The 17772-nt window shown below is 39.4% G+C and overlaps 1 protein-coding gene across 1 annotated transcript in view; it reads left to right on the top strand.

The window, feature by feature from the left end:
- Window positions 1–17772, top strand: part of gmds (GDP-mannose 4,6-dehydratase) — a 165747-nt gene that overhangs the window by 7569 nt on the left and 140406 nt on the right. Inside the window, exons 2-4 of the mRNA XM_030433532.1 lie at window positions 4761–4805; window positions 7488–7575; window positions 7913–8022. Of these exons, the coding sequence (XP_030289392.1) occupies window positions 4761–4805; window positions 7488–7575; window positions 7913–8022 (243 nt within the window). The remainder of the gene's footprint in view (window positions 1–4760; window positions 4806–7487; window positions 7576–7912; window positions 8023–17772) is intronic.

Raw genomic sequence — 17772 nt, forward strand, 5'->3', positions numbered from 1 at the left:
TGTAACTACATGTATGTATGTTAGTTATGGAGCAACCTACTTCATGCTTGCTGAAGAAGCCTGTGTGTGTGTGTGTGTGTGTGTGTGTGTGTGTGTGTGTGTGTGCGCGTGTGTGCGTGCTGTGGTCTCTGATTACAGCTTCATTAAACCATATGAGGCCAAACTGCAAACCAGTGGCGTGCTTGGCAGGTTCTCCCTGTGGTCTAATGAAACCACATTAAAGTGATTCATTTGTTGCTTATACAAAAAGACAAATCAACTCATGTGCGATCATTAATCCTGTGTTTGCGTGAATATATACAAACCAACTGCAGACACACAGATTTCGTCGATAGCAGGTGATCTAACCCTTATTAGGTATCAATGGTTGAGTGAAGCTGTTGATAAAGGCCCCAATAATTCCCTTTCCCACCAGCAGGGGGTACTAACCTCTTAGTACTTGGGTTTGTGTATGGCCTCAGACACTCCCTTCTTCTCTTCGGTTAAAAGGGATGACAGCAATGGTGTTGGCAAAAGAGGTTTACTGCCCTGTGTTTGTGCAGTTCTGATGAGCGAACATTGTTAACATTTTTCCAACACATGGAGAGATTTAGTCCAACATCAACATCAGATTTACATTTTTTTCTTCCTCTGTCCTTTCTCTCTCTCTCCTGAAGTTTTTCCCAATTTATCTATTCCTTTAATTCACTTAGCTGTTTATTCGCTTCTGTGATCTCAAATTTGATATTGTGTTATTTAAAAACACTTTCTGTAAAATAAGCTTTTAAAGGCATATATATATTTTTCCAAAAAATACTCCAGAAATGAGGAGACAAACATGTAGTTCACGTACAGTCCCTTAAAACAAAGACAAAGCCGAGCAACAGCTCAACACGCACGTTTAATGTGTGTAAGATTTTACACTTAAAATAATTTACAGCTACTAGAGTCTGTAGTTATACCTGTAAATTACCTGCAGGTCTTAAATGTATTTTATTTATATTTAAACTAAATCATAGCCCTTTCAGGGATAAAAAAGATTTGATTTATGAACATGAATATTGAATATAACAAAATGAGCAATACTGACGCTACTGCACTCTGTTCAGTGGTTGTAAAAGGTTTCTTACCTGTACCTGAATGCATATCATGAGTTTTTTACACTCTTACACCCCCTGCAGATAATCCTCACCATTCAGGGAAGGGATCTAGATATCACAGCACTGTTCACATATGAGACCATCATAGTTTTATATCAAATGTAATAATTCACTTTCCCCCTCCTGTTGCTGAACCAGCCCTTGGCGTATATTCAGTGTAGCTATAGAGTAGAGTGATCATATTGAAGGCCAAAATGAGTCTTTAAAGATTTTGTGGTGTGACATTGAGCTGGCAGGTGACCATGTAGGTGTGTGTATGCGTGTAAATGCGTGTGTTCATGTTTGTGTGTGCTCTCAGCGAGTGCCCAGCTCCCCATAACAGGAAACAGCGAGGTGAGGCCAGGGTTTATGGGCTAATACGGCCTCAAAGGAGCCTCTTGTTTTGAAACAGAGCTGCAGCTCTTCAGGCTTGTTTTCCATATTGGTCTGGCATGGAACGCTTTGACCCTGGCACAGGGGCAGGAAAACATGACACCGGCCGGAGCTTTGAACGCTGTGGGGACGAGCGAGGGGCTGCCAGTGTCCGTGCCCATCTCTCCCCTCTGGGCCAGGCAGAAACAGGTTGGGCAACGGTGCCAACTGACCGCACAACCTGAATGCTCAACCTGCAGAAAATTATCTTAAAAATGCATTTAGAGTAGTGCTAAGGCATAAATTTGTTTTAAAAAACAAGTAAAACATTGGCTATAACGGTGTCTTCAGAGGGCCGTGCTGGCAATTAATCATTTCAGAGCATAAACAATGACATTGTGAAGTGTGTGGATCATGATTAAAAGTCCTTATTCAGAAAGGTAAAAAAGGGGTTGTTCAGGGTGTTAAAGCATCAGCCATGAGGTAAAGAGAGAAACTTAATCAAGAGACACCTGTTGAATATAAATCTACTATACACACTAACACCAGTCAATGATTAAAACATGCAAAAATATACCTATGTTTGATTGTTAAAGTTCAAATCAACCGTAGGAACAGTTAAATATATGTTATTCATATTTGTATAGGTACATTGGAATGAGGCATTTGGCTCTTCTCTCAGAGTCAGTTTATATCGGGAAGTGAAAAAAGATGAAATATAAAAGTAGTAAAAAGTGGATGAATTATGTCAAAATAAAGTGACAATAATAATAAAATAATATATCCTTAAATATTACACACAGAATAGAATAGAATTGACTACTCACTACCAGCAACATGTCACAGATTTATCGTGGATAAGGATAACACCATCAATATCATCATTTATCAAACATATCAAACACAAATCATAATTTGATGGTGATTGATTTCATTTATTGGGATAATTGTGACTATCCTCACATGGTTGAGGTTTTTACAACTTGTAGTTGTGAGTTTTGCATCTTTAAGCTTATATAGACAAATATCTTGTCTCTCTTGAATGCGGCCTTAAACCTGACCATCATGCCCAGTGCTGAGTGCAGGTCCTTGGTTCCGCTCCTACAGCCTTCCCCTTCCTGCTCTTCTGCCCTCCACCTCCACTGTTAGCCCCAAACCTGGAGAGGATGCATTGGGCTGGCATGTCTTGAGTGTGTGTGTGCGTGTGTGTTTGCGTGTGTGTATGCACGCACGTATGTGAGGGGGATTGAGGGATGAATGCCATGACTAGTTCGGAATGTTCCAGAGTGTTCCAGAATGTGCGGTCGGAAAGTCTGAGCAGGGAAAAAAGACGAGAAGTAACATGGGTTAGGGGAACAAGACCTTATTGACAGGGCTCACACATGGACACGGGCACACACGGGCACACACGAGCGCGCGCACGCACACACACACACACACACACACACACACACACACACACACACACACACACACACACTCTCCTGGTTCATGTGGATGTTTCACCTAATGATCCCAGGACACAGTATTCCGTTACATTGTGCAGGTTTCAGGATGCTTCCAACACCTTAAAAGACATTTTCTACTACCACTTTGTCTGATAATGTGTCATTAACTAAATTTACTTTTTTTACTTTCCAACAAAACACTCTACCAGTTTCATTAAGAATCCTATATGATGTTGCGTTTGGACATCTATATTGGTATCAATGAAATTATAACAATGAGTCATTTGGTTTATTATAGCGGTTCAATAGTAAACAAATTGTATTTCATTGGAACGTCCTTTGTCTCGAAAACAAATTGATTCCCACCCTCATGCTTTGGTCTCTTACATTTTTTTCTTTCTTCTTTTCTCTTTTTTTCTTCCAGCTGCATTCTGTCAGATTGTCCCACATGTACTTGAGACATCATAGCACACATAATGATTTTACAGATGAAAATATTGTGGGAAGTCGGAGCTGGGATTTGTGACAATTTGAAAAATGAAATTTAAAGATTTATTTTTGTGCCTCCTCGTGGCCTAATGGATGACCTGAGGGCTCTAAAATGGCGCACGTGATTACTTGAAATGTCACACATGATAATGAACCACAGATATGATTACATCATCTGGTAACTTATTATATCACATGAAAGCCTTGTATGAGTTTTAAGGGCCAGAACACAACAGACAAAATGTAGTGTCTTGCATCGTTTATTAATTACATTTTGATTTTGGTTTTGAAGGTTTTGCGTTTTTCTTTATTTACTCTCAGCAGATGTTTAAGTGTGATTGTTGTAAAAATAAAAGACTTATTTACCACAACAGTTGGTACCAGCCTAAGTTTGTGTATGTCTGTTTACAGGTTGTTAATAGGATCTTGTTTATTTTGTGTTTATATATGTGTATATATACATTTTGCCTTGTTATCTAAAGACGTGTCGAGTAGTGTTTTTCAGACTCCCAATGTATCGAAGTTTGAAATTATGGTATTGTTATAACCTTAATGTGTTGTTGGTTGTACTACACAATTGAGCATTAGTTTTGGGTCCTGTCGGCCTGTTGAAAAGACTTGTCTTCTAGTTTTGTTTTCTAAGATGTGAATCATTTACAATTGACAGTCTAGTCAATATTCCTGAACCAGTGTTGTTGAAAATATCGATCCGTCATTACAAATCAAAACCATTTCACTACTCATTTTCTGCAGTATCGATAAGCCTGTACCAACTGTGTGTTCTCGCTCTCCTCTTTCAATAACGTTCTGGCACAGACATGATTTTTAATGGCCTGATGAAAAAATCCTTAAAGTGTGATACTTAACATTTACCACAGTCATTCTTAGGTCTGGGCGATTAAACGATCTCGAAACAGCCTTGTGATCAAATATACCTTGATTTTAGTGATAAGCCTCATTCATTCCTACTCGATATGGATAGATCTTATCACTTGGCAGAAATAAACCCAATCGCAGCTGGCTAACTTCTGGTATAGTTCCCAATGTTTGCACAGTAAAATGTGTACAGTATGTTATATTGTACTTATATTGTACTTTTTCTACCTTTAAAACATCTTTTGTTAACTATTCGTCATCATGTTGTAGCCTTATCTTTTAATTAAAAAAAATTGATGTTTAAATTCTTCCACACGGTATCAAACATTACATTGCACAACAATATTTTCAAGGTATTGAAATGCCTGTATTTGATGACATTTGTCATAACCATACAGGTGTCTATTTGCAGTGCATTTTTACTGGTTTTAATGGGTACTGTCTCTTGTCTTTTCAGGATGGTTCCTACCTGGCGGAGTTCCTGCTCAATAAAGGCTACAAGGTGAGAGAGAAACCAGACCACAGACTTATAAGTACCACAGATTTGTCCTTTGGAAGCTCAGACACACACATAAGTTCAATTGAATGCAGACGCTCATGAAAGCCAACGAACACAGACGCACTCAGAGCGACATTCCCTCGATAAGCTGCGTGCAGCTCCAGCAGTGAGTGGGAGCTCCTGAGGGACCCTGACGTCAGCTGACAGCTTCGTACATGGACTGACTCACACGTCACCCCGATAAGAACCTTTGTGTTGCTTCAAGCCTGTTCACCCCTCACCTTGTACCCCCGGGTCAGACCATTAACAGGGAAATGGTTGTTATTATACTGTCATACGAGTGAGGTCACAAACTTTCACCTGCTGCACAGAGTGTTTTCAAGAGCACAAAAAGTCAACAGCCTGTGCGTGGATGCAGAGGTTAACAAGCTGTTTCTGACCAACTGAAGCTACGTAAGGCTTTAGCGGCAATTTCACATCCATGAAAAGTGACAACATACAACACATGTTATGCCATTGTCCATTATGTTTTCCTGGCAGTAGCTGAATGACTTCATTTCCACTCAGATGTGTAGCGGCACACATGCAAACACCTTTATCCTAGACTGCCTGGTCAGCTTCGCCATCTGCTGCCTGACTCAGAGGCAGCAGGAAGTGGAGCAGGCTAGGGATGCTGCATGAGAAGGGGGTAGAATTGGGGGGTGGCATTAAAGAGGAGTGCACAGGCAGGCAGGAAGTGCACAGTGAATAAAGGAAGTGAGGTCGGGGCACAGCGTCCTCCCACTAATGGACTCCCCTTGGATCAGGTTCTGTTATCTGACTCGAGCAGAGCTTCCTTACACATCCCCCTCAGAACACAGAGTACAGATTGCAGATCACAGGCAGCATTAAAAACACACTTAGCCAGAGCAGGACAAACAATATTGTTTCATCAACTTCTGCAATACAAATCCCTGTCCTGCTTCAAAGATCTAAACAAACACAATAAATCAAAGTAGACCGCTATATCATTTTTCACATCTTTTAAATGTGGCAGTGACAAGGAGTGACATTGATGACAAACCTGCAAATGTAAGATGTAAGAAGTAGGATGACTGTGGCTCATGGGTTGGGCCAGCGTCTGGTTATCGGAAGGTCGCTGGTCCAATTCCCCTGGTCTGCATGTCAAACCCCAAAACTGCTCCTGATGTGCTGGTCAGCACCTTGCATGGCAGCTGCTGTATGAATGTATGAATAACTGTCGCTTTGGACAAAAGTGTCTGCTAAGTGCCTTAAATGGAAATGTAAGATGACATAAAAAAAAACACTATTTTATACCACAGGTGCACTCTGTAGTTTTGGGGAAGAAATTTTAATCAGAAGAGAAAGATCTTCATTGACTGATTTTTTTAATGCCTAAACAAATGAAATAAACAAACTCTCTTTGTTGTCATGACTGCATAAACTAAAAAATAAACAAACTGATCTTAAAGAACAAAACCCTTTTAAACAGTTTTACTTTGTTTACATGTGGCGGACTCTGCCACCTTTCTAGCTTCAAACAGTGTTAGTGTTTTGGGTACCTTATTTTCCTCTGAGAACAGCTTGTTTATTCTCTGATGGAAAAAATAAATACTTCTGAGTTTGTAGCATTACTTTAATGATGTTGTAAATGTAAAAAGTGTGTATTAAAGAGTTTGAATTTCTTCTCCCAAACTAAATTGTGGCCCATTAAAGGACAATTTCACCAAAAGAAATGAAAATTCAGTCACTACCTACTCAATCCCATTCTGATAGAAATCAAATGAGGTTTTGTAGTTTCGCAATACGTTTCTTGGGCTTCACAGCAAAACAACTTCGCAGCATTCGCCTAAACCACTGAGAAACTAAACAGAATTTAACAGCAATTATTATTTTTTTTTTTAAAATGGCAGAATCAAAGTCTCTGGAATTGAAATTGAAAAGATATTATTTCCACCATTTTTATAGCCAAATTTTCACTGTAGCTGTGCTGGGCTTAAGATTTTGCATGTAACCTGTCTGAAGTGGGCACACAAGCTCAACCGCATGTTGAAGGTATAAATAACATCTTTTCCATTCGATTTGGGATCACAGAGATTCCAGAGACTTGGATTACGTTGGGCAAGTCTTATGGAGCCATGTATCTTTAGGTCTGTTTAGTATGATTGCTAATTGCCTCCTGATTGTATGTGTAATCGTGTGTATAATTGTAAATATCTCCTAGATTTTTGCTTTATTTGCCAATATTTTGTTCAACAAAAGGTGTTGGAATATTTGAATATTTTATTATCCCACTACGTCATTCTGCTGGTCAATTTTTTAGTCTCTGAGTTTTGGTGGCTGTTGTTGCCAAGTTGCATTGAGATTTGATTGACAATAAATTCTTCCTCATATGCTTAAATGTGAGGGTAACTCAGCTCTCACTGCCAGCTGCTTCACAGTAAAACTATGATCAGCAGTGTCTTACTTTGAAGAGGCTGCCTTTAGTTTGAATTAACAACATTAAAACATTGTTTGAATACAATATGAGCGTAATCTATAAAGTTAAATACTGTAAGCAAGGTTATTTTGAAGTAATGTTATTGTTAAATTTACAGTAATTATTAAAATAATTTTTTTGTATTTTGTTTTTGCGAGCCTGACAGGAATAAATCTCTTCTTCTTCTGACTCCGTTTTTGTCACAGGTTCATGGCATTATTCGTCGTTCCAGCTCCTTCAACACAGGTCGCATTGAGCATCTTTATGGGGACCGTCATGCGCACACTGACAACAGTAAGTGTCCTTTCTACACAGCCTGTGTCTGGTTATTATACAGAAAAGAACCCTTTTAGGTCTCATCTCTCACCTTTTGTACCTTTTGCCTGGGTGAATACACAACTCAAATAGTTCTACTGAAACTGTCTGCTCACCCTTGTAAATGGGGCATGCAAATTTTAGATCTGGCTGATTCTGTTAAGAGCACAGGAACAACAACACCAGTAGCTGTTGAGTTTTCTCCTCTTTCCTTCTGGCAACCAATCACCTTGAGTGAACGTTTGAAAGACGTATATGTATAAATTAGTGTAGGAACTGTGTGAGTGTATCAGCATGTGTTTTTCCTCTTTGTCAGACATGAAGCTGCATTACGGTGATCTGACCGACAGCACGTGCCTTGTGAAGATCATCAATGAGGTGAAGCCGACGGAGATCTACAACCTGGGCGCTCAGAGTCACGTAAAGGTAGTGTGATCCCACAAAACGCACCTCCTGCTCTCTCTTGGTTCTTTACTGCGAAGTGAAAATGAAGACCACCTTTCTGATACGACTTTTCTGATAAATATTACTTCCTCTTCCCTCAAAAGGCTGATAGCAGTCTTTAAAATCATGAAAATGCGTAGGTACTTCAGTTATGGAACATTTGAAACCATTTTACACTCCTGCTGACATTGTGTTTTGAAGGTAGCTTTTCTGTATTTTGGGCAGACATTGATTTTCTTTGAAATAGTAAGTTTAATTTCACAGCATAACTAACTAAGTTCTACCCTGTCAGCAGTTAAAGTAAGACTTGAGCTTAAACCTACATATACTGTATGTACCACCTTCAACACTCTGCTTTAAGTGTCTCACATTCTTTTGCCTGACTTGGGTTTTTGCCGTTAGTGTCATGTCAAAGTGCAACTGGGCGGATGCCAGCTCCTTTACAAATATACTGTAGCTGACTGTTTTTGAGTGCCAGTGTCTACATCTGGTCAATACTGACTCTAAGTGTTTAGCGGCAGATGATGTCAAAAATATAACTCTCAGTTCTGGGAAGTAAGCATCTCATGTGCGGATGATGCCAGAGCTGTTGGGACAGGAAGTAATGTTTTCTTGGATGGGTCAGTGAGTGCCACAATGTCCCTTTTGTCTTGGAGCTCTGCGGTGATCCCAGGAGATCCTTCGGCGCCTCCTCCCCCTCCTCCTCCTCTTGCCCCTCCACATTGGGATCTGACACACAGTCTCCAGGCAGCACTGATCCTCCATCGCCATGGCGGTTTGGGTGGGATACAGAGCCAAGAGCTTAGTCAGATGATAGATAATAAGGCTATTTGTAATGTTACTGGAGCCACTGCTTTTTATTAGTTGTTTCTTAAGTGAATCCAACCACATTAGGATGAGTTTTGTATCATTTCATCGTTCAGTTCAAATTAGTTTGGCTCCAGTCTTTGAATCCCAGTTTTGATAATCTACTAATCCGTTTCCTTAATTATTGTAAACAAAATACCAAACAGTTCCTGGTTTCTCTTCCAGAAATCTTTTCCCCTTCCCTTCAAAATGATTGTGATACTAAAGGATGGTTTGTTGTTGCTAAAATATTAGCACACAGTTGCTTATAAACAGATAAAGCAGACACGGAGAACATCATCATTCATTTGGAGAAATTTGTGCTCTTTTTTCCAGTTTCTTCACAAGCCAGTTGCAAACTGTGTCTGTCTATCTGTTGATTGGTGTTTATTTGGTATATTGGAGCTTGTTTGCTGAAAACAACTGTGTTGAAGATTTTTAAGTGAAACTGGCAAAAGTTATTTTGTTCAAGCTCTTCCAGTCTAAAGATTGACTTCTTTGCCCTGTTTTTATTCCATTATGAACTCAATCTCTTTAATTTCTCTTTATTTTTTAAATGTGTTCGGTTCAATGAAAGAGGGCAGTTATATAGAGAGATTTACTGATGCATTTTTTTCCTTCCTGATTTCCATTCACTGAAGTTAAACCCTTTGTAAACCATGAACACACACACAGAATGATTGCCATAGTACTTAAAAAGAAAAAAAAGTCCTGACAAAAAGAACATAAAAATCAACAAATGTAAATTGATGGGAAGCAGCAAGGTCACGTTTTGAGGCACATAAACTACGCTAAATTGCCTTTCTCTGTTTAAGCATTTTAGGCAGTATCAAAGGCATTTCTAACGCTGGTATTGACATTGGTATTGGTATTTGATCACCCTTTGAAGAAGACATAACGAGGACTCTGAAGACGAGAATCATTTTTTCTATTTTTATCTAAACAAAACCATGAACTGAAAAAAAAATGCAGTAATCCATAATATAATCCTTCGTTGCAGCCCAAGACGAGAGCTCTGAGCATAGTATTCAAATACTAATCATATAGTGAATGTGATACAAAACCAAAAGATCAGCTCAAAAAGGCTTGAGATTGTCAAATTAAGTAATTCTTTTCACAACAACTTATTTCTCTGTCTTTGTAACGGACACCGTACAGAATTAAAAAGTGATTGATAAAAGACTAATAGTGTATCTAGAACTAAGTTTGATAAAGTGGAAATACAGAAAAAAAATTTGAATAAATGACCACATAAAGGAAGAAAAAGTGAGAGAACGAGTGAGAAGGGGAAGAATGATGACTCCTCTCTCCACATCCTTTGTGGTCAGGAGCTGTGACTCTGCTCCCACCTCCCACATGGAAGATCATCCTCAGGCCACACGCACACACACACACACACACACACACACACTCACACACACACACACACACACACACACACACACACACACTGAGAGTGACAGAAAATCCTGTACCTGTGCGAGGCTCTACTGTGTTTATTTGTTTCCACACCAATAAACCCCACTCTGGTAGCTCCCCACCACATGCTGGCCACTCTGAACAGCTGAGCCGCTGGATTACTGGCAGAGGTGGTGTTGAGCAATTTCCAGTCCGGCCCACCACAGAGGAAAAGATCACTCACATCGGCTATTCAGCATCTCCCTTCCCATCAGCCCCTCTCTTACAGGGAATCCCTTCTGAGGCCTGTTCATTAGACTCACCCGGGGAGTTTGAGTTGTAGTATCTGTTTGAGATGGTGCGTCTGTGTGTGTGGGTGCTGGTTTCCGTTGTAGAGAGTCATCACTGAGAACAGAGTGAAGGTTATTTTCTGATGCTGCAGGGGCGGAGGTGGACAGGGAATAGTGGACGGACACTGGCGAGCAAGAAAGGCAGCCAGCTGCAGTATCAAAAGAACGGCATATGAACAAAACGGAAGGGATATTCTGTCTTTCTCTGTGACCGTAAGAGCAGAAGACTTAGTCTGTTTGATCTTTGCTCAGGCGTCTTTCCCTTAAGCAAAATTCCTAAGATTTGGGAAAGATGCCCAAAAAACTGTATTTTCCTCAGGAGTTTCTCCTGGATTGTTTATTACAGTAACTCCATTAGAATAAGATATGGGGATGGATTATATATGGGGATGGATTATAGACGATTAGCGTGATCTGAAAAGTTTCAACGCTCTGAAGATTAATTGTACAAACAGAGGAATTGAGATGCTTTGTGGTGAACTGACGGAAGGAGACCGTGAGCTTAAATACATCAGTTCCTACTGGACTTGGTGGTGATATTACAGCGATTGCTAATTTTACTCATTGTCATTGCTTCAAAATAATCTAATATACAACCACCTTTATGAAAGTGAAAAGTAACAAGACTAAGGATCTATAGGCACCATGATTTAGGCACCCTGAACATTTACACAACCGCATGTTAAAATGATTGTGTTTAGCAGGTCGTGTTTGCCACGTTCACCATTTTATTTGTGGTGAGTCAGTCAGGCTGTCTGGAAAACTATTTTTGGGCATCAAAGCTTCGGTGACAACTAGCTGCTAGTATTCTACATGCTTTTAAAAGGCATTTCAGTTACCAAATTTAACCATCGTAGTGTGAAGTGTTTTGGGCCTCTGATGGTTTCATTGTGATGTGAGAGAGCGGGGATGAACGTTGCTGCTAACTTGGCTAAAATTATCCCTCAATCTCCTCATACAAACTTCCTTATATCTATAGAGGGGAGAACTTCTCTCAAGCTCTATATCCCTCTAATAAGCTCACTCTGATAAGCTTGTCCAATTATTAGCCTTATACCTTAAACAAACCATTCCTATTTGACACTTGCCAGAGATAGCAGGGGGGGTGCGCACAACTGTGTCTGCTCTGAGGTTGTGAAGTTACCAAAATTATATTTGTGCACATTAAATGTATAAAATCCCAATAACACACCCAACTGGATATTTAAAACTCTGTATTATCCAAATTGAAAGATATTTTTGGTCCACATTTAAATTCATTAAGCTATTTTTCACCAACACCCCTATGAGGTAGGCCTATTCTGCTCAAAAATTAAACTGTGTGTGTGTGTAGTTGTGTGTGTGTGATACACCTGATGACACAAAAAGGAAGAAATATATCTATATACATTGTAAAACAAGGAGAATAAGAGCAAAAACCTACAACTGTTGTTTATTTTTGCAAATAAAAGTTTGTAACTAATCACTTTATTCATTAAGTGTATGCGGGTTGGGGTTTGGGGGGACCTGGCTTGTGTTGGACACAGGCAAGGGGGGCTTCAATGAAAAAAAGTTGGGAACCACTGTTGTATAGCATGGTTTAAAGCTGTAAGATTACCTAAAAAAAACCTACAAAGTTTGTCAGTCCCAGTTTGGTCTCAAAAATGTACAAACCTGCCGTTTTCTCACAGCTGCAACTTCTTCCAGAACCTCTTTTGTGTCTTGTTGCTTTTGTGGCCAGAAACCTTCAGGAATGCAGGTTTGATTGACAGGTTTGAGGTCAGTTGGGACTCGTGTAGTTGTGTAGGTAATGTGTGTAGTGTGTGGGCTTCAATGACCAAAAGAGACCGGCCTGGTCTTTTTTTGTGGGGGGTCTCCAAGATAGACATTTAAACCTGTTTTCCATTATACAGTGTTTTCTAAGCTTGAAGCAGGATGGATTTGATGTCTTTGTTCCGACAAAAAGCCCAATAGAAAAAGGCAGACCCATCCACTCCTAAAAAAGAAAAAGACAACCGTAGCCTTAATTCATGAATTATGCATCTATCTGTCAATAACACAAATTGAATATTTTGGAAACTGCGCTCGTGAAATATGCATGAACAAAGAAACCGAATGGGGAAGTGCTTACGGGCTGCTCACAGTAATCTGTTCTGCATATGAGGGTTCAACACGACCCCATTATGTTCTCCCACTGAAGCGCTTCACAGGAAAACCGTGAACAAAACCCCTCAATGTCGCTCTCTCTGTGCGAGTTCTCCCACCTGCAGCTGTCACGGCAGACGCACGGGGAGATGGGTTGAATTATTAACACACCTCGCTCATGACAAGAAGACTGACATGACGGGGAGGACGGGGGGGGATGGAGAAGGTGGAAAGAGTTTAGGGAGGTGAGAGTGTATATGTAATAAAGCAGCACTTGGTTTCCACTTCATTGTTCTTGGTGGCTTTTGAAGACAAATGTGCAGATTGCACTCAGGAGACAGACTTCCTTTATGTATATCCTTCATTATCCATATCCGAATTCCTCCTTATCATCATCCTATTATCTTCTTTCAGCTCGCTCTCTCTCCGCTACCCTTTGGTCTGTCCCTCATCCGGGTTTGCAGAGTCTCCCACGCCAGAGACACACACAGGATTTAACACGCCTGTTTCCCTACAAAGCTCTGCACTGTTTGCTCAGTGTGTTGATGCGTTTATAGGCCTAAGGCGGCTATTGTGCCATTTAAGTGGTAATACCAGTACTTACTACAGTTTGTGGGCAAGTTATGCAATCCTTGTAACGTGTTTGTAATGTGATTCAGTTGTTTTGATTCGTGATGTGTGGTTCGAGGATATTGTCGTGTGCTTACAGCAAAAATCTCCTGCTTTATTAACCCTCAAACTGTTAAAGATGGATTTTCTTCTGTATTCAATTCTGCTCAAACTTCACTGTGCAGTGGAACCTTTGCATCCAAATTTGGTGTTTTTTGTTTTTCAGATAAACTGAAGCATTAAATGCTCTTTTATGGATTGAAATTATTCATCTGAGGCTCGTAAAATTCTCTATAAAAATCCTCATAAACATTTTTGATGCTTTTGAGAGACATATTTTTACAGGACAACAATAAATCCCCAAACTTTCCGGCTTCCAAGGCAAATTAAACCTTTGAAAAACCCATTGAATCATCTAAAAATATGTATTGTCACAAAGCTTAAACACAAATGCTTTTGTTACGTCTTGAATAATCGACATTTTTGTGAAACATGGTTTCACAGAACAGTGAGGATAGTTGTGCAGACCCTCCCTTCCACTTGCTAATAAAATGCTTCAAAACACTTTTAGAGTACCTCAGAATCACATTTTCTAAAATGTTTAATCCAAATTTTTCTGTAGTTCATAAAATGTTGACTTTGTGGAGAAAATTTGCTTTCATAGTAAATCGTCAAATACACCAAATTCCCTCATTCCGAGTCTAAAGAAACGTATGATATTTAGGATTATCTCAAGAACAAGACTGTTCTTTGTTAGATCATGAAAAGCTGTCATTTTGGGGAAAACATATTTACACAGGATAGCGAGTATAATTGTCTAAGTACCAAATCTACAAGTTCATGAAAGGTTTCAGTTTTACAGGAACATGGCCTTCAAAGGACAAAATAAATTCCTCCTACCTTGCTTTTTAAAGACTTAAAACGCTTTTAAAAATCAAGCAGATTGTTTCACAAACGTATTTTCATTACGTTTATTTATTTGACCAGATATCAACTACAGTTTTTAATGAAATCTTCTTTTTTCAACATGATAATAAATCTTTGACCTTGTTAGTTGTTAAAAATCAGAAAAAAAACAAAATGGACAAGGGCAAAGACATGTAGGAAAAACCAGACAGCTTTCTAAAACCCATCAGACGCTCCCAAAAAATCTAGTCTTTGTTCACAATGGAGGACATTTTAGAGAAAACCTGACATTAACAGTACAGTTAAATTTGGTCAAAATTTCCCCAAAATACGTTGTCACTAGGACTGCTTTTTTGTACTTTGAGAAAAATGTACAATCTTAAGCAGTGAACAATTTTTTTTTAACAGAACAACAGTGACAGTTTTATAAATTACAGTTCTTTATTCTCCTGCTTCTTGTCTTAAAAAAAATATTTGATTTCAATATTTCTTTGATGCAAACAAGGTTTTTCTTGAGATCATAAAACGTTTTGGAGAAATCAGGTTTCTTCAGGACGGCGCTAAACATTTCGTGAACCCCTCAGTGAATGATGAGCGGTCTCATCTCTTTAACAGCCCATTGGCCGGGTTTACTCACCCCCTGATTGGTGTTTACGTTATTCCCGTCCAATCAGCCCTCAGTGGCACGCTTGCAGCCGTGTGTGTCTCGCTGGGATAGACTCGCCTTAAAACCAAATTAGCGCACTCCCCACAGAAGTATGTGTTTTTTGTCTCTTAGGACTCATTAGCTGCATGTGTGCGGTTTGTGTGTATTTAAGGTGCCATGTTTCCCATTGTTTTAAAATTGCCTTTCAAAATCAGAGGCCTGGTGGTTTTGGCCCAATGGCGATGCAGCATTATCTCAGTGCCCACATTTTCTCATGCGTCCCGCCTTTTGAATGAGCAGAAGCAGGACTGTGTCGCGTTGGTGGCCTGGTAGTCAGCGGTCAGAATAGCTCCCTGAGCAGGCCGATCCCTGTTTTGAAAGGTTAGGCGATCATACAAGAAGACAGCCTGCCTGGCCTGGGCCGAAAGTGAACTTTAGCTTAAGAATAGACTCCTCAGTGCCAAGAGAAACAAGTCTGCACTTTCCTCGTCCAGAGTCAGGGAATGTTTTGTGGTTGTGCTCTGTGGGTCAGATTTGTTGCTCCACTCATGAGTCAGTTCTTTTTCTGTTTTCCAGCAAGGTTGTAACACATGGAAACATGCAGTTTGGGAAAGGAGGAGAGGGGTGGAGGGTGGGGGCTGGGGATGGTGGGGGGACTTTTTGAGGTTTGTTAAGTAAATACACTGAGTCAATAAATAGCATCACAAAGCTAAATATGATTGCATCTAAGTCTGTATCTTAAATCAAACCCCAAATATTCCAGATTAACTGCCTTGTTCATGTGACATACAGAAGCCTAAACAAACTGCAGATGTAGTTTCACCTGTGATTTATAGATGGCAGCAGTGAGCTGCTGTGGATGAGTCCCCTGACACAGTCAGGTAATAAGCAGCAACAGGTCCCACTCTGGTTTTAGCAGATGGGTTTCTATAGGATCTCTCTATCTTAAGTAATCGTTGAAAAGAGAAATTGTTTTAATGGTTTTAGAATAGACCACAACATAATGATTACAAAAAATGACACACTATAATCGTGAAATTTGATTGTGATTGCTTTAAAGATGAATAGACATAAGAATAAACTGCTGAAGAAGAAAAAAATAAAACTTTCTCCGGTTGCAACTTCTCAAATGTGTGGATTTGCCTCTTTTTGTCATTTGTTGCAGTAAACTGAATGTTTTGGGTTTTGGACAGATTTTGAAATTGCTGCATTGTGCTCTGGAAAACAGTAATTGGCATGTTGCACAATCGTCTGAAATGTTATTATAACACCAACGATGCACATCAAGTCCAAACTAAGATTTAGTTGTAGTTGGAACTACTACTAATACTACTACTACTACTACTACTCTGTGGTTTATCTTTATTTCAACAATTGAAGCGTTCGTCTGGATCAGGCCCTCTGCAGGTCAGGCCGTCACATTACAGCTCCTCTACAGCTACAGAAGATGAATGAGAGGTGAAGTTATTTTACAGAGTTGACGAGTGAAACGTTGACTAAAATAAAAGAATCAAAAAAAAAAAAAATTGGACATGAGGATCTATTTTAAGAAGATTGGATCTGTTCTCATCGTTTCTTCATCCGCTCCATCACCTCTCTCCCTTTCTTCGTCCCTTTTACCTCGTGTCATTTATTCCATTATTACCTGTGGAAGTTACTGGCGGTTGCCCGTAGCATGTTTGTTGGTACGATACACACACAAGTAAACACTCCAAGTTGGGACTGAGTGCTTAATTAGCTTGGTGTAGTTAGTAAGAGGGAGGAGCTGAAGTGTGACAACGGTAACCAGGGATTACACTAAATATTTATCAAACTCATCAATCTTCCTGTTGCTATATCCTCCAGGGAGACATTTAGCAGTAAAAATAATAATCAGCTTCAGGGCTTCATGGATGTTCTGTAATGATTTCTAAGGAGCTCCACTGGCTGTGAACAAGACATGTCCAAGCTCAACAGATTCTTCATCAGCTGATTCCAAGAACTCCTCCTCCTCCTACATATTGTTTTTCTTGATAATTAGACCTAATCTGCAATTAAAGTCTATGTTTGGAGGTATTGAGGTCATTTTCATATCTATAAATATCTGTCTCCAAATAAATACTAGAAACCAAAGGAAAACATGAACATAGGTCCTGCAAAGTTGAATGATGAGTACATTTACAGTAACGCACATCAATTATTGTACATGTCCCATGTTTTGTTTAAAATTCACCAGCCTTTTTGAGAACACCTTAATCAAACAGTACAGCCAAAAACTGTAATGATAAGTTATCATGGCTCACGAGGAATTGGACTAAAGAATTGCAAGCTAATGTCACTATACAGTCAGTGCGTTTGCATGGCACTCAAGAAAACCGAATTACTGGGTTAGTCCCACTATAATTGGATTTTTAAGATGATGAGAGATACTTTCTTTGTTTTGCCTGTTCATGTGTTTCTCTTTTCACTGACATTCTTGTATTGGCTACTATATCAGTTCAGGCATATGCATATGTGTTATTTAATTGTGAATATTCACCTAGTCAGTATAGAATACAAAGGCGAACAGGCTTTGTGAATTCACTGTTTATATACGTTGATGATAAAGTGAAAAACAATTAATAACAAATAATTAAAAGGCTTACTCCACCAATTTTACCAATTAAAGTGTGTTTACAGTTCTTGGGGAGTACTACTGCATATGTAAAAAAAGTAGTATAAAGCCTTTTGTTTCTCCAAAGGAAGCTGCATGTAATCTCATAAATTGCCTCCAGTGATGTCACTGATTTGCCGAGATGCATTATGGGTAATGTAGGCATCATGTTTTAAAAAGAAGAAGAATGTGTGGATTAAAAAAGGGGAATAAATCTCCGG

The sequence above is a fragment of the Sparus aurata genome, chromosome 11 (genome assembly GCF_900880675.1).
Source record: "Sparus aurata chromosome 11, fSpaAur1.1, whole genome shotgun sequence".
Taxonomy (NCBI): domain Eukaryota; kingdom Metazoa; phylum Chordata; class Actinopteri; order Spariformes; family Sparidae; genus Sparus; species Sparus aurata.